This window comes from Anarrhichthys ocellatus, unplaced genomic scaffold, assembly GCF_004355925.1.
Source record: "Anarrhichthys ocellatus isolate YVR2014 unplaced genomic scaffold, GSC_Weel_1.0 scaffold21, whole genome shotgun sequence".
Lineage (NCBI taxonomy): Eukaryota > Metazoa > Chordata > Actinopteri > Perciformes > Anarhichadidae > Anarrhichthys > Anarrhichthys ocellatus.
The window spans coordinates 413,393-436,650 of record NW_022280051.1 but is presented as its reverse complement, the minus strand read 5'-3'; the positions used below and the strand labels follow the sequence as shown (position 1 = coordinate 436,650).

The following is a 23,258-nucleotide window of genomic DNA, read 5'->3' as shown; positions in this document are numbered from 1 at the left end:
TTCGGCTGCAAGACGGATGATCTGTATAGAGATACACAGTGTTTGTTTGTGTTCAGCTCCACTCCATCTCCTCCAGTCTATTTTAAACACACACAAAGTCACATTATAACGTACTGAAATACACGTCTACACGGACAAATGCACACACACTCGCCCGCAGGCAAACTGGTATCATTTCAAATGAGTGCCGCTTTAATCTGGGCTGTGTAAAGAGACGAGGGGCGAAAAGCTGCTCTCAGGCCAAAAGAAGGAGCAGCAGGAACCTGTAATGACTCAGGAGCCCTCTGCTTGCACAGCTACATGATTACACTAAACACGGCAAGGTTGCTCCATCACTGCATAGAGGAGGGCTGGGACTTTCCTTTAAGTTATCCAACGGCAAACATCCAGCTCATTATCTTTTTTTATTTTTGCGTTGAAACACGCATAGGGGATATGTGTCGTGTCAGTGATCTCACACCATTTAACACCAAATATTTTGAGTACTGAGCAAAGTCAGTACTAACCTGTATTTGCCCAGATCACAAGTGTTCCACTCCAGTAGCATCCTGGTCCATAGCTGCAGGTGAAGGTCAGATGCTTCATTCAATTGCAGCTGAAGTCAGCGGGAAAGCTACAAATGTATTACTGAGTAAATACATGAGGAAGTAGACAGAAACAGGGGTGGGACAAGGAGGGACACACAGGTTCTTTTATATCCTTTTTTCTTTCTTCTGTTTTGTTGTTCATTAGCTTATTTTATCCATCTCTTTTTCCTGTATACTCTGTAACTATATCATTTCATTAAATGCAAAAACAACAACTTTTTGCCATCAGATGATCATTTGAAAGACACAAACTATCAGAGAAACATACTTGATTCCAAATCCGAAGGGTGTGTTTGCAGGGGGACCACATATACAAGGGTGCCCACTGTTTAGTAAACACACACACACACACACACAAACACACCTTCATGAGGCCCATATGGAAACTCTCAGTCAGCTAAAGGTTATATAATAGGTATCTATCCATGTTTATATTAGAGAAATCTGTGGATGGTCTTTCAACTGCAATAACAACCAGTTTAGACATGAGATACCCATGTAGTGATAATATCACCATTACTTGGTCTCCTGCTGTTTCTGTTTGGCTGACAATGGAGATGTTTCAAAGTTGCACACAACATCTCATGGCAGACTATTACAATATATTTGTTTAGTGTTGTTAAACAGTGATACATCATTGTCAAATGAATTGTCACATGTTGATTTAAAGACTACATCTCCCCGTAAACACTGGCTCAAAGAAGATGCAGTTTCTTATCCCATAGCTTGGATTCCTCAGTACGTGTTTGTCTTACCGTTTGCTCCACTGAAGAGGAAGTCATCACTGTGTGTTTTATTTGCTGCCTTTGCATTGTGAGAAAGTCTGAAAACCTTTTACTCTGGTTAAAGCTGGAGGGACATTGACCACTTCCTGTTTCATTCCGTAAAACAACCCAGCAGAGTTTCCAGAAAAATGTGACTGGTTTGCACCGTGTGTAAATCATAATGGTTTAATGCTGTCTGACTTGCCATCTGTGGTCCCTGTGGTTCACCTGCGGTGCAGATAGGTCAGGTTATAAGAGCTTATCATTCTCTAAATGCTTGCTTCTCTAGCGTCACCATTAGTTGATTTTTGTGGTTTTAATTAAAATGTCTCAGCAATAACTGGGCAGGTTGATCATTTCTTCAATAAGTCATTCCAGTGTGATTCTTATTGTTAAATATTTGTTCAGTGGACCACTGACTGGGCTGCAAGATTTCCAGATTCAACCGGAGTGTGTTGGCTGCAGGTTTAAGGTATGTTGGACCAAAGCGTGTGTCAAGAAGAGGATTCCAATCCTCTCAGCAATGCTTTGATGCATTTATGATAATTACTTCACGATGCTAAAATATTACACACGGCAAACACACACTAGTTGTTATCACAAAACATGAATTTGAGTTTATAATCCTAAATAATCTGAATGGGGTTAGGGTTATGTCAGGATAAGAAGTCTTCTATTCATATATAGATTCATACAGCGAAATAGTTTCTACAGCTTGTAACATTTACATAAACTGAAGCATGGAACTCTGTTCTCTGTCTGCAGTCTGTGTATTTCTCCCACACACACACATGACACCTGAAGACTTCCGTATCTGTCTCCCTCCCCCTCTCTCTCTTTCTCAGAGTGTTTTTTTAATTCATGCGACTGCCGAAAAAACGGCCATTGTGATGTAAATCAACTAATTGGTCACAACAGGATGAATAAATGGAAGCGTCACATACTCTACACAACAAAAAATCCCATTTAAGCAGATTTGTTTATCTCGTTTTAGCTTTTCAAAATTTGCTCAATCACTTTTTTTATATGCAGGTTAATCCTTGTGGAGGTGTGTGTTATACATAAATACAGCATAATTATACATAAATACAGGACGTGACCCCTTTCAGCTGCAGAACTGAAAGGGGTCACATCCTGTATTTATGTATAATTATGTTGTGCAAGACTGTTTACACGTGTGTGTGTGTGTGTTGCATGTCTTTCTTATAAACAATAGATGGTCATCACCTTGGGCGCTGACAGTTACAGTCAGAATGCCACATTGGCTCTTGTTCTGTGACCAGATGCAACTAGTTCCGACTCAAATCTACTTCAGGACTTTGGAGTCCTTTATACAGCTCACAGTCAATATTGGATATGATATTAATAACGATGATAATACATCTGAAAACGAGTCTATTGATTTTACAGCTGAAAAATCGACTTGTCAGTGCTCTCTGGTGGACAAACTATGTAATAACAGTTTCTTCATTACCTCATGTTTTTTTAATTTCTAAAATGAGATAAAATCAGATGATACATCGTCCCAGACAGTTTATCAGATGGGCTCTACTTTAGAAAAAAAGTCGTCTTACATCACCTCAAGTCATATGCGAGCTAATCAACCTTTGTGGACAACAGACCTTGGCATCAATCCTCAGTGACTTTAATTACTCACCTTCTTGTGTAAGCAGGGTCATTCTTGTCCTCAGGCCACATTGAAGGGTAACTCCCAAAATTCAGCTCAACAGGAACCTAAATGTTAGTGGTTTCCTGTAAGATTGGGAAGCCCAAAAAAAAGAGGAATATACATGAATCAGAAAAGCATCACACTGTCATCAGTTGTAGTAAAAATAACAATGTACCAGCATGGGGTGCGTGATCATGCTTTCTCACTCTGTCCGCGTCTTGGACTTATGGAGGTACTTTTTTTTTTTTACACAAGCTTAAAGACGACAGATATATGTGGGAGGTCTGCGTTGAAAGGGTAATGTGAGACATTGTAGTTTATGGTGTGAACAGTTTGTGTGTGTGTGTACATTTGTCTCGTCATCCACATGAATCTTCAGGGAATCTAATAGAACAGAGAAGCATTTTATGAGCATTATTATTGTTATTTCAGATAGCATAGTCATTAAATAAAAACATGACCAGAACAATAATAACTGTCAACTAAGCTCGAGTAATCTGACCTCTGGATCTTGTGCGAGTTCACCTGTAAACGCTGCACTTGGCCGTGGTTCACAGCAGCCTGATAACAAAGCCCTACACTGCAACACAAATAGAATTAAAATAAAAAATAGTGTTTTATATTCAGGCTCATCAACTTTATTACATGCTATGAAAGTCCTAAATATCCGTTTTTTTTTTTTGTATCGCCAGGACGAGTAAATTCCTCAGTAGTAAGTAAAAATATGTTTTTAAACATATACATTTATATTTAACTTGACAAAATACCTTCCCCCGAGTTTGACAAGGCTCAGTGCAGATTAACATCCCAATCCCAAAGTGTGCAATGTTTTTGCAGTGTAGTGTTCGTATCCCAGCAGGAAGACTGAATGATGCAAATGTATTGTTTTAATGTACCAGGAAGTCTCCTTTTCCTTCCTTCCTCGGGCCTCTTTTTCTCTGGACTGACGTTATTTTCAATTCTCTCCATGGTGACGGATAATAAGCACAGATTCACACCTCACAAATGTTTCCTAATTAGCCCCGAGGCAAGAGGCCTCCAGGTTATACAGTTACCAAAGATACGTGCTGCAGCCAAGTGGAACGGATAAGTAACTGCAACAAAAAGATGAGACAAAGCTGTTTGTCTTCTCTTATTGACGGGGTAGTAACAGCAGAGATACATGATTTCATTTCATTCCAACCGTCATATTGATTTATAGTCCAGCCACTCCAATTCATTTAAAACAACTTTTATTTATTAAGTTTTTACAAATAAAGTAACAAATTTCATTGTATTGTAGCGCAAAGGTTTATTTTTAATATGAAGCTTGAACACTCTATACTTAGTGCAAAACATACCGTTAAAGGCTGCCGATGACTCTTTACATGTATTTTGTTGTTTTTTCTTTCATTCATTCATACATTGTGTTTTTTTTTAATCCCACCACTTTGTAAAATGTCAAACACGATACAGAAAAATGAAACCACTGAATTAAGAGTGGTGCCGCTACAGACATTAAAACTGCTGATAAGTGAGAATAATTGAGAGAAAAAAACAACCAAAAAAAAAAAAACAGAAGAGCATCAGAGAAACCAGAAAGATATTTAATTAACATGTTGAGAAAATGGTTTTCAGTAACAGAGAAACCGTTGCTGTGCTTGAGACTCGACATTATTCCACAGAAGCAAGCTACATGAAACAGCAAGGAGATGCACTGAATCCATCGGTGTGTGTGTTTGTGTGTCTGGATCTGTTGGTGCACTGAAAGGCTTTTTGTTGTTTTTTTACACGTGGGCACTTCTACAGTAAAAAAGCATAAAGGTTAGCAAGTGCTAACCACACAAAAACTGTGAAAACACAAACTGAGTTGAATGTGAGCAAGTTTGAAACAAGAATTGCTAAACTGTACGTGTGTGTCGCCAGAAAAGGAATCCTACCTTCCCACTTTAAATTCAGGAAACTTCACAATAAGTGTGCCCACACTGGATAACTCTCAAGCCTTTCACAGTAAGAGTCCTTACACCACAACTCAACAAAGGAAACTTCACAATAATTGCACCCACTGATGTTTAAATCTAGAGCTTTAAAACAAAAGAAAAGAAAAGGAGTCCTCCAGCAGGGGACATAACTGTCAAACCAAACTGTAACCTCAGAGCTCGACAGCGTACTGTAACTTTAAATAATATTGCATTGTAGCCACTGCACAATAGGCATTTCTTTCATAGTAATCATGTAGTAGAGACACAGCAAAATAGGATCAAACTTGTACTGTGGAAATCATTTGAGGCTCGAGCAACTGCAAAGTGGAAATCCAGGGTGATACCTGGCAACTAAAAGAGCTCCAGTGAGTAAAAGCAGTAAAAAATACACTGAATTTACTTTTTCTAAATTCTTTACCTCTGATGTTTTCACTCCACTGGCAAAAAAAGCGACATGGCACTGAGTGGGTGGCGTCGTCAAAGGTTTGACTTCTTTTGACAGATCCTGATAACCAGAACTAAAGCAAAGTGGCTCAATTAGTATTCACAGCTTCAACCAAACTTGCCTAGTAGTAAAAATGTTGCATTATTATTCATGAGAAACTGAAAATATCCCCAATAAATGAGCAAAAGCAATGTGTGTATTGTTTGTACAAAGTAACCTTTTCATGTTTTTAAGTGAATCCAGAACACTCATCTCCCAACAACAACAAAACTAAATGTTTTAAGTGAATGTCAAAGTTTGTACCAGATATGTTTCACCTGCACGGACAAATGAAAAGAGAAAAGAGACAGGGTGTCAAAGGCCTTGAATCTAAAAACCGCCATCATCACTTCCATCGTTTCAACCGTCATCACCACCAGCACAACCATCATAACCACCGCCGTGCTCTCAGTCATTCTCACCACCACCACCTCTACAGCTGTGACACGCAAATACGTCTAAATGCTTCAATGTTTGGCTTCGACGTTTCAGTGAGTAAAACCTGTTATTCCCCCCCAACGGTGCCGCTTCAGAAACCTACGGTGAGGATAGCCGTGAATGAGACAATATTCAGACCTTTTCTGCTTGATAGCAGCGATTCTCAGATGAGGAGGCATTCCCAACCAAATCTGTTGGAAAGACAGTAAAGTTCTGCTGGCTTTGTAAATGGGTTTTTTTGGATTATTGAATGATTAGATAGCCGACATCTTTCCTAATTGGATAACAAAGGTTTACATGAAGTATGAGTGATGGGTTCCGACATGAAAACACTAGTTCATGCCAGCGTTTGGACAGTTTTGGTTATTTTACTGGAGAGGTTTCTGTATTTCCGTGTTCTCTTCTCGGCTCAGTTGGGTCGCACCAATCAGGATTCAGCAACCGTTGACTCAGAATCCGATGGTAGCTACTCACACCATTTTACAAGCCAACTGGACTTTTGGTAAAAACTAAATCTACACTAGAGATGCATCAACTTTAGTTCACTGTATCAATGTGTCTTCTGCTGACTTTATGCTGCACCTGTGCCTCTAAAAGACAGAGTGGTCCAAGCTTCAAACACAACCTTCAACAACTCCCTCCTTCAAACTGAAAACAAGACATTCCTGCCCACTTCTCCCCTCAATATCTACATTTAAAACCCTGAAAATAAAAATGTCACTGAACACCTCTAATGTTCCCTCCATCTTTCATCATGTTGGTGGTGTAACGGGCCTCGGATACAGTCGGGCCTCGTGTGAAGCACAGCAACGGGCCTCACTCCACAGAAACACGGACTTCAAATGGTGGCCCTTTTTCTATCTTAAGTGGACAATCTCACTGGTTTGTTTTGAGTTGGGGTCAATTCATCTCTCTATCAATTCAAAGAGATAAGTTGGGGAACAACTCTTGCGTTTTGGGGAGAACACACTCAATTAGCTGAAACCGAAAAGAATGAACCACAAACCAGCAGAAGAGCGCACACACACACACACACACACACACACACACACAGTAGCAGCTAACAGCAGCCATTAATACTGCATCCGCACCAATCTACTGCATTGCCGGCTCCACTCACACCAGGTCCAATCATCACCACTGTCTACAAAGTGACACCCCCGAAAAAAAACAAAAACAACTCTCCACACATGCTGTCGAGTGTGCTTACTTTAACCCCAAGTCCTCAACCCCAAAAGAAACAAGCAACAGGAAGGATGCAAGGCACTAGTAAGTTCCTCCAGTGTTCCCCGGAGGCTCTGGGGGGGGGGGGGGGGGGGGGGGGGGGGAAAAAAAAAAAAAAAAACAGTTTTTTTTTTTTTTTTTTCTTTTCTTCAAGTACATACAAATGGACACCATTGGTTTATACATTCACATTCATCTAACAAAAACAGGGACAAAAGGGAAGAGGAGGGCGATTTAAAGTGTCTGATATACAAGTACTGGATTAAGAAAAAAAAATAGCTAGCATTACTTTATTATCTAAATATCAACTATCCTGCCGGTCACTAATAATCAGGCTTGGAGGTCAGTTTCGACTTTCAATTCAATCAGTAATAAAAAAGGAACCGACACTGCGGTTGATTAGCTGTTGGTAAGGCGTTTGTTTCAGAGCGAGTCCTCCGTCACAGAGTGTGAGGACGATTACTGAACAGAGGCGTTCTCAATCTTCACATCTCTGAGAATCCATTCGCTGAAAGCAGTGAATTGAAAGTGAAAGGACCCCGAACCGTTTCTCTGTAAGCTTTTTAAATGTTTTTTATTTGTGATATTTCACCCTAAAAGTTATGTCGCCCAACAACATTTGCTAATAATAAAGAATAATCACAGTGTCTCCACATCGTACACCGATGTGCGCGTATAACAGGTCCATCAACAGAACACGTTTTTGTTTCTTTTTAAATAGAATAATTATCATTAACAACAATGTACATTGCAATCATTTCAACACAAATGTTGAAACCACCCTAATGACACAAAGAACTGAGGCATTAGTCTGCGAGTGTCTGTTAAACGGCTGCTACGCCTCCAACAATGTGTGTGTATTTACACAAGTCTGGCTGTGTATGCAGGGGTGTGTATTTATGTGAATGTCGTGTATTATGTGTGTGTGTGTGTGTGTGTGTGTGTGTCAAGATTGCTAGCTGGGGGCAGCAAGCAGAACAAACCCAACAAAACAAAACCAAAATAAAACAACAAAATGGAATCATCATGGCTGACATTCTAAAAAATAAACAGAGACACAAACTGTACAGGGACTCTGATATTATTCTGTTAACAAGGCCACTTTTTCACGTTGAGTTCTCTCATGTTTGGGCTTTTTTTTTTGTTTCTCTAAAAGGTTTCTGCTGTTATTGCTTCAAATGGCAACAGAGAGGCGGAGAGAGGGATGGAGGGAGAGGTGGAGTCGTGACGGTGAAGAGGCGCTTGATGTGCAGAGGCATCTGTCCGGTCCGTTCGGTACTTCAGTCGCGGCGCACACACAGCCAGTGTGCTGCTAAAGCAAGCAGTGGACTGGGAAACAGACGAGGTGTTTGACTATTATTTAATGCAAACATTCTCTCGCTGCTCTCCTTCTTCCTCCACCGTTTTTTTTTTTTCTCCATCTCTCTCCGTCTGTTTGAACGGCTCGTCAGAACAAGGGAGGAACAAGACACAGAAGGTAACAGAGGAGTAGCTGTCACGACTTTTCCTCAAGCCGACGAATCAAAACACCACCGAGTGCCGGACTGCATCGACTCTGAACCAGGCTCAGTTTGAGGCGTTTTGATTTCTCAATGTGTTTGATTTGTTCTTGATTTTCTTTTGTGCTTTGAATTGAGAAAACATTTCCAAATTCTGAATACTGAAGAAAAAACACTTCCTAAACACCCTGAACATCTCTCAATGAGGCTCTTATCTGAAATTAAAGCTTTTACTGCCGCTATGTGCCTCCGTCCTTTAAAGCATACATTTAAGGGATGCAAACAGCTGGATGAAACCCGGCCAGTGCTCCATTTCAGAGCCTCTTGTGCATCGTTTGATGTCGACACTGAACACTTAACGCGATGGCCAGCCATGCTCCCCTCTGCATCCACCAGTTATCTCTTTTCTGTATTAAATTTGGAAAAACTGCATGTTTGCATGTTACCGTTGTCTTTAAGTGCTTGAGATTATCTTGATACTCAGCATGAAATGGAACAAGTGTGACCGAGCCATGAGTGCGCATACACAACACCTCACACACCAACAGTAATTAACGCCAATCCGGCACCCTGTCAAAACCTCTTTGGCCTTTTAACATTGCACTCATGAGTCTTCTCCGTTACCCTTGAGCATTTGGCTTTCTGCCACAAACCCACAGTCAAACAGAGTGACTGCATTTGTGTCTGTGACAGCTTCTCACACACAGACATGGATGGATGCAGAGGTGAGACGCATCACACAAACTTTGGCGAGTTGGCCTCAACGCACTCCTGATTTCTTTGCTCCTCTTCATTTCCTTTTTTTCTCTTTTCTATTCTTGGAACGGGTCAGCTTCTGTCACTTCAAACTCCTCGCTCTCCACGCTCCTCCAGTTCTTCCATCCTCCCCAGCCGATCAAGCCCGCAACACTCTCTCCACACCAGTCCGGTCCAGTCAGGCCGTGATTCAAACCAGCCCTCTCCCCCAGTCCTACGTGGTCCTCATGTTGGGTCCTCCTGGGTTGCTGACTGACTTGTGGAGAGAGTTGGTCAGATGGAAAGCCTGGTGGGGCCCCTGCCCGGGAATCTGGCCCTGTCCACCAACCGTGGTGGGGTAGGGGCCCAGCGGCTGGGAGGTGCTGACCAGTAGAGGCCCAGGCTGTGTTGGGGCCTGGTTTGGGTTTGACAGGCCGTGAGCCGGACCGGACCATTGAGCGCTGTAGGCGGCAGTGGGAGTGTAGTGGCTGAACTGGGGAGGTTGGGGTTGAGGTGGGGCGGAGGAGGCAGGGGGGTGGCACAGGGAGCCCTTGCGGGGGGCCAGAGAGGTAGCAGTGTTGGAGTTTGTAGAGAGGTGGGCTGAACCTCCAATGCTGCTGGGACACAGCTGGCTGGGAGCAGAGAACTTCCTGCCCAGACTGGCTGACTGGATGACCTGGAGAGATGGACACTTTACATTTTAGACTTGCTCGGTCAAGCAGATGTTTATTTTTCAAAGACCTTTCCAATAATCTTATTCTCATTTGGTAGATATCCCTTAAGGAATAATTATCAGACTAAGACACAAATTCAACACTATTTTAAAAATGTAAATTTGGAAAACATGCATCTCGGGGAACTAACCTCGTAGCTATGTCCCTGTACTGGGGCCTGCTGCAGCTGTTTGGCACTCCTCTTCCCCTGAAAAAAAGTTAGTTCAGTTTACTCATCTGTGCATTACTTTATCAAACACACATTTATTTCTCCTGAAGGATCACTATATAAAGACAGCGGGAGAGTTTGAGGCCCTCGTGTTTCACATTTCTTAAAAAGCAGCCTGGAACAATCTACTACTGGATGCTCCCAGAGCTTGGAAGACTTAAGCATTTGCCGTCTTTGTCCTTCAGCTTTGAACTGGTCACTAGAATGTGTGAGTCATTGCTGAAGAAACATTTTGTGTGTCAAATAAATTGAACCATAAAACGGCAGTAAACCTGTGAGAGGTTCATGGCATCTCTGGCCCAGTTGTCCACCAGTTTATGGAGGTCATCGGTGAAGGTTCCTTTCCTCTGGTGGGGGGCTGACATGTTTGGGGGCAGACACTGAGAACCCCCCTGGCTGTGACCCAAAGCGCCTGAACCGCTCACTGCATTGGTGCTATTAGTCCCTGTGGAGGGAGGTGGAGAGAGAGGAGGAGAAGAGCAAAGGATGTGAGATATTTGTTCAAAATAGAAGATGACAATTGATGTTATCTGAATGAATGAGAATGCACTTCCTGTCTTGACCATGAAAAAAAAAGGGCGTTGCATGGTCGGGACAGAGTTTTTAGGGTAGGTCAGCATGTCGACATGTTCGTTATATTGTTTAGTTGTAATGGTAGAAATAATGATACTAGAGCAGCATATTAAAACACACCATGGACACTTTTATGTGTCCAAAACTAAGCCCATTTCAGAATATGAAACATGGCGTTCTCTCAAGAGTCCCATTGCTTCGGGTTAGTGGTACACTGGGTAACCTTTAAAGCTGACATGCCCAGCAGCAGCATTCACCCTCAAGACGCTCCAACAAACAAGAATCAATGCTGAGGCAGGCCTGCTGTCGATCACAGTTTCCCCGTGTATCGCTGATCTCGTGTCTGTTTGACCATAAGATGGCACTCAAGCATCAAACATTAGGATTAATAGGATTTGCTATTGTGACTTTACTCATGAATAATGAATACCACATAATAATTCCCCCTGTATGTAGTTTCTTTGTCATCATTCCTTTACTATAGCTTTAATCCAGGCTGTAATCACACTACACAGATCTGATTGTGTCAGATATTACACGAGAAAAGAGATAATATGCAGGGATTACAGTTGGTCTGACAGAAAACTGGCATGTCATGCTAAATAAAATGGAGGAAAATAAGAATGAGGAGACGCTGAGTCATGACTGACTGCAGCAGAATGGAATTCTGGGCAATGTAGTCAAGACCACAATTTATGACGAGGGAGGAGAGGAAAAGGGAGCGGACAGAGTAGCGAACAGCTGTTCAGATGTGCTAGTGTGTGTTTGAACATGTGTGCGTGTGTGTGTGTGTGAGAGCTTGCAGGTGCATGCACTGTCAGCTTGAATCTGTGATGGCTGGTCAATTCAGTCATTTCAGTCTTCAAAGTGGGTGTCAAAACGTCTACATTGAAAATACAACGTTTCAGTAGCTGAAATAACTGAATCGAACTGATCTCAAATCTGGCAGAGGATCAAAGTGGGAATCTAAAGGACATTAGAGAGCAGGAGGAAGCATGGGAGAGCAAGTGCAAGGATGGAAGAGGACATCGATGGAGGGAGGAAAGACCAAAAAGAGAGATAATTACTACAGAGCTGGTTGCAGGGGCAGACTTTTTTCACCATCTTCCCTGTGCGGCCGGAAGACAACGATTGGAGGATTGGGAGAGAGTCAGAGTTAAACCACAACACCCGACAACCAAACACAATGCATCCAAGTAGGATTATTTGAACTTGTCAATAAACAACACGTTGGGGGTTGAGTTGCCCAAAAACATCTTTACACTGAGCCCAGTACCTGTAACACAGTGCCCTGTGAAGCATTCGTGTGCAGTTTTAGATGTATAAAATGGTGAGCGTTCTGTACTCTGCACTGTGAGAAAGGTTGACCACAGATGTTTGTCTTTAGACAATGCCAAAGATATGAAGACAACCTTCTGAGGAAGTGCAGACACCAACTTTAAGCCCACTTACTGCAGCAACAACAGAGCAGTTAATACTGGATTATTAATATTTTGTAACCAAAGTTCTTGGTTATAATACTTGTGTTTAACAGCAAATCAAAACTGAGTTTTTGCCTCAAAGTCTTGTCTGTGTACTGTGGCGTGAAGACGATTTTGATAACCAACCCCCGGTTCTCATGTGATTCCGAGTCCTCTCTACAGCTCAAAGGGCCGTTCCAGATCTGGGTCCAAATTAAGATTCATATTTATCAAAGCACCCTGTTTCCAGACCTCCGAGTTGCTGCACACGTCTCTGATTTGGCCATTTAAAAAGAATGAGGTGAAACAAAATGCCTTGTTGTCAGGATCATTTACATGAATGATCAAGTCAATGCAATGTTTTCTTCCTCTTTGCGAACAGGAAGACCCAGGTCTGTCTCTTTCCCTTCCTGGCTGTGCAGTGACAGGGAACAGGTGAGGGAGAGAGGGGTGAGGAAAGGGAGTGAGGGAAAGGAGTAAGGCAGAGAGAGAAAGGGTTTGAGCTGCAGAGGGTTCAGAAGCATTCATAAACATGTCTTCATGATGCACATAAACTTTACCCAAGACTACATATTCTGATTATAATATTACTTAGGACAAAGAAAAGAGATGATCACAAAATAAAGAGACTGATGCACAGAACTGTGCTTAAACAAATGAGTCATTGCAATTAACCAAGTTTGATCAAAAGAAATAATAAATCTATTAAAAACTGTACGGCACAAATCTCAAGTCATCAGGTGTCCACTTGTCTTTCCTCGTTAGTCTGCTTGTTTTCACAGAAGGAAAAGTTAGAAATGGAAGCAGTCAGGATTTGAAATTCAGACGGACGCACAAACAAAACCGCATCATCGATTTCTAACTTAGGACTAGAGATGAAACGCTCCTTATCAAGCTAGTTGTCGTGGAGAATTATCTCATTGGCTAAAATGTGAACATGCTGCACAATGAAGCAATTTGAAAGAATTTGCATTTTAGCTGCATTTTTTTTATTTCCCAGGGACCTAACTTGTTTCATGCAATCTGGTTACATTGCACTCATTTGTGACTGACTTTAAAAAAAAGTTGAACTGTAAACAGATGCACCAGTTGCTCTTCTCTCTTTATTACACAGCAATTACTCAAATAGTGTGTATTTAACTGCACTTGATGTTACCAGCAGTACCTCTGTTCGTCGCCAAATCAACCAGGACCGATATCGTAAGGATTACAACGACTTCCCAGTCACTAATGTAAGTTCCATGTCATAGAACCTCACAGTTGCTTTACTGTGTTTTGGCTGGTAAATTCCACATGGCCTCTAGAAACAAACAGGTCTTGCTGAAAATGGCAGTGCAATTTGTTGACTGCCTTTTAAAGTATTACTTTTAGACAGGTTTGCTGAGTCCTTTCTATCAATTCTGATGCTTATTATTTTGTTTTTGGCAATGCTGTTATTCTCTGCAGCTAAAAGTGCACAAGTTAGGGAATGACCTGTTTGTCAAGGACGACTATGTCAAAGGAAAGACAGGAAGAAAGAATACTGAGAGAGTGGAATGAAAAGTATTTTAAAATGTAAGTGAAGATGACTATGGGAAGTTTTGGGATGTTTGTCATTAGGCTAACTTTCTGTATCCTGCAGCAAGCTCTTATCTCTAATTTTCCCTTGTTCCTCTGTATCTTTATTTTCTTGTGGCTGTGCCAGCAAATTGTACTTAAAGGAGCAACATTGTGCAGATGTTCTTTCATGTTTTCAGAAAGAAATTTAGTTTGGCTGGTAATTTTGAGCAGATAACTTGAATCCCAACTGAGGCAGTGAGACAGCTCTCAGGTTTAAAAGTATTAGCATGCATGCATATTTTCTATTAATGCCTGAGAAGCTGAATTTATTGGAGACACCAGTTTTCTGCAGGACACTTGTGATATCACAAGCAGAGGGTCTTCCTCCATCAAAGAAGGAAACCCACGGGAAGACAGGACGACTGTGACTTGACAGATATAGGAGTCCAAAAACAAGAACAAAAGTAAGTAAGGACAACGGGTAAAAAGAGAAGAGCAAAGAAATAAAGCGTTACACACAAAGAGCCAAGCAGGGCGTACTCAGAAAGCGCGTCCTCCTGCCGCCAGGCTTGAAGGCCAAACGCTCCGAACCCCAGCTGAACTTTACACAGCCTGAAGAGAGGGAGGAGGGAAGAGAGGAAAGGAGAGTGCAAAGAAGAGAGGGGAGACCAAGAGAAAGGTAGAGGTGAAGATGATAAAGGGAGAGAAAATGAGGAGAGCAACAAAAAGACAAAGAAAAACAGGGACATAGAGACAGACAGGACGTACGTAAGACAAGAATATAGAAGAGAAGGAAGGAGAGAGACAGGTGAAGGAATACAAAGGAAGAATGTAACAGTCAGTTAGCCATCACACTGCTTTACACAGAGCGAGAAACAGATGGAGAAAGATGTGATTTGTGAGCGAGTGAAGACAAACCAACTGCGTGCATTTATGCAAAGTATTTCTAATGTTGTGGGGAAGCTCGTGAGGCCTGCTGCAGACTGCGTGCCTACCTGGGGTGGGAGCACAGAGGCTGGGCAGAGAGAGCGCCGCCTCGCTGGTGTAGGCCGAACACAGGTTGTTGCTGGAGGCAGAGGGTTTGAGTGGCTGGAGCAGAGTACTGCTGCACGAATCGGCTAATCCTCCGGGGGTTAACAGAGCCAGCTGGCCGGGGTACATGGCGGGGACGCTCTGGGCGGATAAAGTGCTGCCTGGAGACAGCACAAGGCATGGGCAGGAGAGGACAGGGCAGTAACGACACACCGGAGCGACCAGAGACACACAAACACAAAGATAATGGACAAATAGGACACCAGTCACCGTAGACATTTACATAGACACACCCCCACACACACAAGCACACAAAGAGAGACAGATGGTGAAAGCAGTCAGAAATGTTCAAGCTTTGACCCTGCACCAGCGTGTAACCAAGCACATCAACACACACAACACACACGTGCACATGCATGCATAAACAGAGAGACAGTGTAACATTAGGGTAAACGTCTTTTGACCATCCTGGCTGAAGTTTAGGACTAAAGATGTCAGTTTAACTAAATGTCAAAAAATTACACATCGTCTCACTTTGGTCTGTTGGTATCTAGCTAGAATGATATTTTTTGGTTTAATTTGTCCAGGTTTTAGTGAGATGAGTGGAATCTCATTTGTATTGCCCAAAACATTCAGAAATGTGATTTAAACTAGGTCAACAGTCTACAGCTATGTGACATTGGACATTCTACGGGTAAAGCATTGCTTGAGCTAAATGCTAACGTCAACATGCTACCATACTCACTCTTCCAATGTTAACATGCTGATGTCGATCAGGTAATGTTTAACATATTCGTTTAGCATGCTAACATTTGCTAATCAGCACTAAACAGTCGAGGATGATGTCGTTGGTTTTGCAGGTTTTGTCATAAACGAAAGTCTTGGACAAATGTGTCAATGTCAACTATTTTCAGTTCTCTTTCTGAAAAGACATGCTGCTGTTATATCTGGTGCTGTGAGCAACATACACCAACTCTTATGTACCACCATTGTGTCGGGGTGGAGGCAGAAATCTTAAAGATGAATATCTCAAATCCTGGACAAATAAAACCAACCACAGCATGGCTAGTAACCACTAGAAATAAGCAACAAATCATGCTTCTCTGAGCTTTGGGTGAACCAACTCTTCAACATAAATGTTTAAACAAGAGCCTACCTGGCTGTAACGGACTCTTGCTGCTGTGCATGGAGCTGGTTCTGGATAATTTGGAGGATTTGCTTTTGGAAGGACGTCTCCTCCTGCCAGTCGAGCCTAAAACTGGAGGGACCTACACAGAGTACCAGGAAAGGGGGGTGACTTGCTATATACCGTACGAGATACCGTTTGTAGTGTTCGGACAGATGCAGCCAGTGTGAGTTACCTTTCCCAGCTTGGTAAAGAGACCGTCTATTTCCTCCTTCTGGCGGGAGTGCAGGGCCTGAATCTCACGCATGTGCCTGGTGGTAGAAAGAGGGAATGAAAAATATATATGAGGAATTTGACAAGCAAAAGAAAGACAATGAGAGCGAGGAAGCGAGGAGAGAGGAGGAGGGCCAAGTGTTCAAGGAAGAACATTCATGGAACGTGGGTGGTTAACCTCATTCTTGAGGGTGAGGAAAGAGGAAGAGGAGGAAAGAGGAAGCAGAGCACAGCCTTCTATTATTGAGGGGCACATAAATAGAAGACAGAAGAAAACAAAATCTAGTTTATTTCAAAGCAGTTCAACACTAAATAAGAGGTGATGGAAGGTGAAAGAGGAGAGGGTTGATGGAATAACAGAACTGTCTTTTCTCAGAGATGTTTGGGAAGAGAGGATGGGATGACTTACTTTTCTCTGAGGTGGCTGACTTCCAGTTTAAAGTCTTCATCCTCAAATTCGGAGTCGTTGTCACTGCTGATGTAGGAGTTATTAAAGGAGTTGTTGTTCAGACTGGGCAGCGAGGCTTTAAGAGGAGAGTCTGGACTCAAAAACTGCCCATAATTACTGGGACCATTAGCAGCCTGGGCAGCGGGTGGAGGCGTCTGCCTGGACTCGAGGCTCTGCTCCTGGGCACGACTGACTGAGAATCTACCAACACGGGCCTCTGGGTTGGTGGTAACCTGAAATAAAAGAACAAAATATTCAATGAAATAATGAATGAATGGATAGTGGGACAAACAAAGGAACCCCCTCACCCATTACACTACTAGATCAAAAACAGGAAACAGGAAATACCTGGAAGCGTCCGATGGTCGTGGTGGGCTTAGGAGAGGGGCAGGGTGAGGTGAGGGGGGAGGGGTGGTGTGACCCTCCCAGAGTCCGCTGGGGGAGTCCGTCCACAACATCTCCTCCTTGTCCTCCTCCCCCTCTCAGAGGAGACGAGGAATCCTTGTGCAGTGTATTCTCCGGGCTGGAGAGACTGGAGGAAGACGACGAGGAAGAGGACGAGCAGGAGGAGGGGGTGGAGGAAGATTCAGTGCACACTGGTCGTTGGACAGGAGGAGCTTCGGTAGCCAACGAGACCTAATCGGCGACAGGAGTCAGGGAAAGGGGACAATGCAACAGATACAACTTAATATCCACAAATTCAGGCAACCTGAAATTAAAGGTTTATAACAGACCTCTAACAACATTCATTATGTCTCCCTTAGACCCTTTGAAAAGGAAATGCGTAGATATTCATGAATGGTCTGTAGTGTAGAGTAATCTTACCTGAAATCTTCCCAGTTTGATTCCACCTGAAGGATGAGGAGGACCAGAAGACGACCCAGTTGCTTCCTCCAGAGAGAAGGGAACTTAAAGACAGATGTTCAAAATATTAGACGGACAGATAAACAGCAGCTATAGAGACCGACACATCGATTTCTATACATACTTGGTTGTCCCGCTGAAGGTATGCCACTGTGAGACTGTAAGAGAAGAAAGTGAGTTAGTACTGAGCAGTGTCAGTGAAATACAATGCAAGTATGAGTAATATCCAAACGTGTGTGTGTGTGCGCGTGTGTTTACCTGTGTGTGTGTGGTGACAGGAACGGTCTCTGGGCTCAGTGCTCTCCTCAACTGAGCATCCAGGTCCTCCAGAGGCTGCTGGGACTGGAAGAAGACAGATATACGATTAGACTTAGACACACAGACACACACACACACACACACACACCCACACACAAGCAAACACACCCAGGATCGGCCACTGAAGTTGATTAGCGATACAAGCACATATCAGCCAAAAGCACACATGTATGGTTACTAGAGCTGAACCATAATTCACCATTATGTTTTATTGCCATTCAGAAGATATGAGTGGGTGTACATTTTAGAAGCCAGCGCATTGTAAAAGGCATTATCCCTATTCATCAGATCCCTCTTCTGTGCCAACACTCCCACACACAATCAGGTAAGGTGACGTAGAAGGCATGCACGGTATTCTCCCGAGCATTTTAACTGCAATTAAAAAAATAAATCATTAAAATTAAAATGATCTCAATCAAACAGGACACGTCTCGCCCATGAGAGTTAGGTAAGGGATGAGAAGTGAATGTCAGACATTTCATGAAAGAGCTACAAGTCATATCTCACTACACACTGTACAGTTTATTGTGATGTGTTCTTAGTTGTTTAGGATGTAAAAGTAAGATTTATGATGGAGATGAAACATAACGTCTGAGGTCTCATGTTTCCAAAGCAGAAGCACTATTCATACACAGCAGATACAGCACAACTGTAATCACATGCAGTACAGGCTCAGTTGCATACAGTGTTGCATTGCATTGGAAAATAAAAATGAGCAAAAAACAAACAAACACCTGTATTAGACAAGGTCCAGGGAAGGACGGCAGGAGTTCTGAAGTAGGAGAACTGGCCTAATCCCAGAGAAGGAGAGTCGATGAAAAGACAGAGTGGGAGAAATGAGAAAAAAGGTTTGAAGAGGAGGTTTAAAAATAGCATTCGTTGTGGAGAATGTTAAAAGAAATTTGCATGCAAGATGAATTGTAAGGAAAGTAAGTAGAAACATCTTCAAACACCTATCATTTTTAAAGAATAAATAATCTGCGGCTTCTTAACCTTTAAAAGTGTAGTACTGTAAATTAACTGGGCAGTTTCTCTTCAAAACACTGGTCTGATAGCTGACCACAGAATTAAGTAACCAACACAACGACTAGTGCTTTAACTATATCAAAATAACTAGTATTGCCATCAACAGCTAGACTGGCTCACTTACCGGTGCCCTGGATAGAGAGGGTTTGGATGGAGTGGTCTGGCCAAAGGATGAGGCAGGGAGGACTGTAGAAACTGAAAAAATAAAGTCAGTAAGCAGCATTATTAAAACACATGTTAACTGACCTGACATACAAACATATTAATCTACATACCAATCGGTGCAGGGGTGGAGATAGGTGTTCCAGGGCCCTGGATGGGAAGAGGTGACCCAAGTGACAGGCTGCAGGGGGGCTGAGGAGGATTGGCTGGCTGACTGGAGCAAGGTGTGGTGACAGATGTGCTGGAGGCAGAGCAGGGGCCCAATGGAGACGAGGTACCTGCCACAGGGGGTCCAGAGGCAGGGTCAGCAGCTAGGATGTCTCCCTGGGTAGCTGGCGCCCCTCCACCGAGATCCATGAAGAGAGAGCGCAGCTTCTTCTCCAGAGCTTGGATGTCGTCCGGTTTGCCTTGTGACTCAGCGAATGCCTCACACCTGAGAAAAATATCAAGAAATGTTTGGCAACTCTGCTCAAGTCCTAATAAATAAATAAATTAAGGAGACTAAATAAAGACACATCGTCCATCTCTCACCTTGCATCGCATTCCCCGCAGTGTGTGTGCGTCTGCCCAGGCAGGGCCGCCGTCTGCGGCTGGGAGTGTACCGAGGTCGGTTGGACTGAGGGAACACTGGTGGTCACCGGCTGAAGCCCCACAGCAGAGGAGGAGGAGGAGGGGGGAGAGTGGATGGGGTGTGAGGCGGCAGAGGGAGCGAGCTGGGGGCCAGGGATGGCAGTGGTGGGGATGACAGAGGAGGAGAGGGAAGCGGTAGAGGAGGAGGGGGGAGAGACTGACGGATGATCGGAGGAGACTTCACCGGGTGGAAGAGTGGAGGAAGGAGGAGAGGTTACAAGAGGAAGAGCCTGGGCGGGAGGAGGGGTGGTGAGCATTGTTGGGGGGATGCTGGAGATGCTGGCAGGTGGTAAAGTGGAGGGTACTGAAGTAGCAATGACAGCAGGGACAGTTTGAGACTGAGGCTGGGTGAAAACCTGGGGCTGAATTTGTGCTTGCCCCTGGACCTGCACCTGTCCTTGGGGCTGGGACACAGCCTGTATCCCTGGCTGTGGTAGTACCTGTGACTGAAGGATGGACTGATTCACCACAGTAGGAGGAGGGGAGGAAGAGGAACAAGGGGGGCTGAGACCGACAGCGGGTTTGGAGGAGGAGGAGGAAGGGGGAGGAAGAGAGGCATCCGGGGCCTGCTCCTGTGCCTGGTTCAAATTAGAAGGGACAAGTCCAGCCGTAGCATCCACGGTAGGAGTGACTACGCTAGACTGTGAAGGGAGAGACGCTGCTGCAGGCTGCTGAAGAGGATGGGTGGAGTGGATTAAAGCTGGGGCGGTGCTGGGTCCGGCATCAAACTGGTTCCGTCTGAGCTCAGAGAAGGCCTGTTGTAAGCTGATTGCTCCAGCAGAGTGGGACAACCCCAACCCTTGGGCCGCAGCCTGAGATGGAGCTGAAGCTGGAGGAACTGGAAAAAAAGAAACACTGTTTTAGTCCCAAAAGTCCTTCGTGTTCACTTTAAGATCTTTGACCTATCTGTACTTGTACATTTTCATTGTTTGAAATTGGGTGTATTTTTCCACATAGGACAGGTCATATGTACATATGTTCAACTTTCAAAGGAGACAAAGGTACAGTAGTTAAAGGGGAACTTCACTCCAACAATGTTATAGGGGTGCTATACTAACTCAGTGGAATACTCTTTTGAAGGGAAAATTGACAGTCTTGTGACCGTTAATTCAGTGACTGTCTATTTGGTTTGTTAAAAAATGTTCAGGTATAGATAGACATGTTTCAGCATGAATCAAGGTCAGAGTGTGGAGGGGGGGGGATGGTTAACCACTTATAAGTTTGGCTACCTTCAGGCTCGTGGTCCTGATTGGATTTGTCGTTTGGTCCCCTTTGGATTATTCAGAAATTTGGGAAGGACTAAGAATAATTAAACATTTTGTATTCCAATGTTCTACTAAAGGATCCTATTGTATCAAATCAAATGAATGTCATTGTCTTATTACATTAAAGCGTAATCTGATGAGTGTGTGAGTACACTGTCATTTAGTGCACAATTGTGTGCGAGTGTTAGTTAAAGTTAAATTGAAGAAAAACAGGGCAACCTGGGTCTTAATTTAGTATTTCTATTTTTCCCAATCATTATAATCTGGAAGTCCAACAAGTAAGTACTTAGTGGTCATAAATTGACAGGTTTTAAACAAATCCTTCCTTTGAAAAAGAAACAGCGTGAACTGTTTGTGTGACACACACACACACACACACACACACACACAGCCCTGACCTATTTCAACAGGAGGTGCACGGGCAGGAGAAGGAGATGAGGGAAACATTTGTTCCTTCAGCCTGGCTTCAGGTACGGGGCTGACGATGAACCTCCGACCTGCTGAATGGACCACTTGTGCGGTTGCACTGGGAGGGATGTCTGGAGAGAGATGAACGTCAAAACATACCATTGTTATTGGTTAATCTCCGGGAGAACAATATGCAAACTGCTATTCTTTTCTACAGCTAACCCGCTAAATAAGCAACAGGAAGCTTTGTGGATACAAAATAGACGCTTCACAGAGAAAGTACGGAAAATCTCTGTGTGAATATTCTGTCTGTGGGAATTTCATGCTGTGCTCAAGGAAACACCTGCAGTGGGAATGCTTGACACAGATGATTACAGTTGCCACCCTGTTGCTCGACTGGCACTTAAACCGGTGCATGTTGTTATTCCAATTCTTTTTATTGTGTTCGTTTTACCTGGCATGGGGACAGATATGGCAGGAATCTGCTGCGCCATATCACCTGCCATCTGTAGATCAACAACACAACATGAAATAAACACTGAAAGATAGATGGTGTAAAAGAGATAAGAGGTGTACTGTACAGTGTGTATATTAGCAACTATTTTAGCAATTTGTCTATCAAGAAGTCCAGCGACCCCAAAAAAACAAAGAAACACACAAAAAAAAACACAAAGAGAGAAAGAAATATAGACTATGAGCGCTGTATTTACCTGGCTGTTTGTGTCTCTCTCCAGACCCTTCTCATCTGCGTTCTCTATCACCTCTCGGACCTGCTCAATGAATGACTCCCTCTCACTCTCCAGGATGAACTCACTCTGGACCTAATGTGATAAAAATGTGTGTTTGTAATATGTGACAGAAACAAAGCTGGTTTGTACTTCCTATGCCAGTGCGTGGCCACTGAGGTATAATTTTGCTCTGTGTGGGAACCTGATGATTACTCAATGAAAGGACAAGAGCACAGCAATTATGTGTACTTCAGTGGTTTTGGGTGACAACGAGTAGATGGCACGCATACTGGCATGTGAAGCATATTCCAGCCTTTTAAAGGAGGTATTCAGGTATTATGATGGAATATGATGGTGTGTGTGTACCATGATCTGGGCGATCTCTTCAGGGTTGTCTCCATCCAGGTCAAATCTGAAAGTCACCATCTTCCTATTGTGGGTCTCCAGCTGACACTCCGCTACCCTGTCTCCTCGGTTGGAAATCTACACTCGCACACACGCATACATGAAGAAAAAAAATCAATCAGAAATGGAAGACTGAATGTAAACAGATAAGTATCTCTCATAGATGTTTCTCATTACATATATTGAAACTCGTAACTCTGTAACAACCAATAAAATACCAACAGTGGTACAGTGCAAAAGAGGATTTATCGTTTCACTATGAGTTTATAGGATTTATAGGACGTGTTATTACATTGAGAACATGGAGTTTCGCCTTTGAGATCTTCTCATGGCGCGATCGGCTTCGCACAGAGCGCCTCTGATGTCGCTTGGTGGAGCGCCCTTCATGGCGGCCTCCTCCTCCCTCGTTGCCGTCACTCAGACCTGAAGTCTCAGAGTGGCCGCTGAGGTACAGAGGTCATATTTAATAAGAGACAAAGAGGTAAATAGTGAGCGACAACATCAAAAAAATGAAATGTGATGGAAAATATTTGAGCACTTCAGACATTGTGTGTGCTTGTTAACGCATTTATTACCTTTCTATAGATGAGAGCACTTGAGGTGGCTGTAGTTGGGACTGGGACAGCTCTGAAGACTGAGAGGCAGACTGAAACACACACACACACACACACACACACACACACACACACACACACACA

The 23,258-nt window shown here is 43.3% G+C and overlaps 1 protein-coding gene across 11 annotated transcripts in view; it reads right to left on the bottom strand.

Annotated features, from left to right (window-relative positions):
- Positions 1 to 7,686: 7,686 nt before the first annotated feature.
- The window catches only part of wnk1b (WNK lysine deficient protein kinase 1b), a 73,326-nt gene continuing 57,754 nt past the window's right edge, over positions 7,687 to 23,258 (bottom strand). For 6 of the 11 annotated variants that reach the window (XM_031859254.1, XM_031859261.1, XM_031859262.1 and 3 more), the window contains 23 exons: positions 23,136 to 23,206; positions 22,853 to 23,003; positions 22,522 to 22,638; positions 22,138 to 22,248; positions 21,882 to 21,933; positions 21,418 to 21,558; positions 19,656 to 20,592; positions 19,238 to 19,557; positions 19,087 to 19,157; positions 18,671 to 18,727; positions 17,877 to 17,960; positions 17,743 to 17,776; positions 17,580 to 17,662; positions 17,103 to 17,390; positions 16,716 to 16,987; positions 16,269 to 16,344; positions 16,064 to 16,175; positions 14,871 to 15,068; positions 14,395 to 14,487; positions 11,944 to 11,985; positions 10,576 to 10,748; positions 10,226 to 10,282; positions 7,687 to 10,037 (listed from right to left, as the gene is read on the bottom strand). In XM_031859254.1, coding sequence (XP_031715114.1) covers positions 9,597 to 10,037; positions 10,226 to 10,282; positions 10,576 to 10,748; positions 11,944 to 11,985; positions 14,395 to 14,487; positions 14,871 to 15,068; positions 16,064 to 16,175; positions 16,269 to 16,344; positions 16,716 to 16,987; positions 17,103 to 17,390; positions 17,580 to 17,662; positions 17,743 to 17,776; positions 17,877 to 17,960; positions 18,671 to 18,727; positions 19,087 to 19,157; positions 19,238 to 19,557; positions 19,656 to 20,592; positions 21,418 to 21,558; positions 21,882 to 21,933; positions 22,138 to 22,248; positions 22,522 to 22,638; positions 22,853 to 23,003; positions 23,136 to 23,206 — 3,981 coding nt within the window. In that variant the 3' untranslated portion in view covers positions 7,687 to 9,596. The other 5 variants (XM_031859255.1, XM_031859257.1, XM_031859256.1 and 2 more) reach the window with 5 other exon arrangements.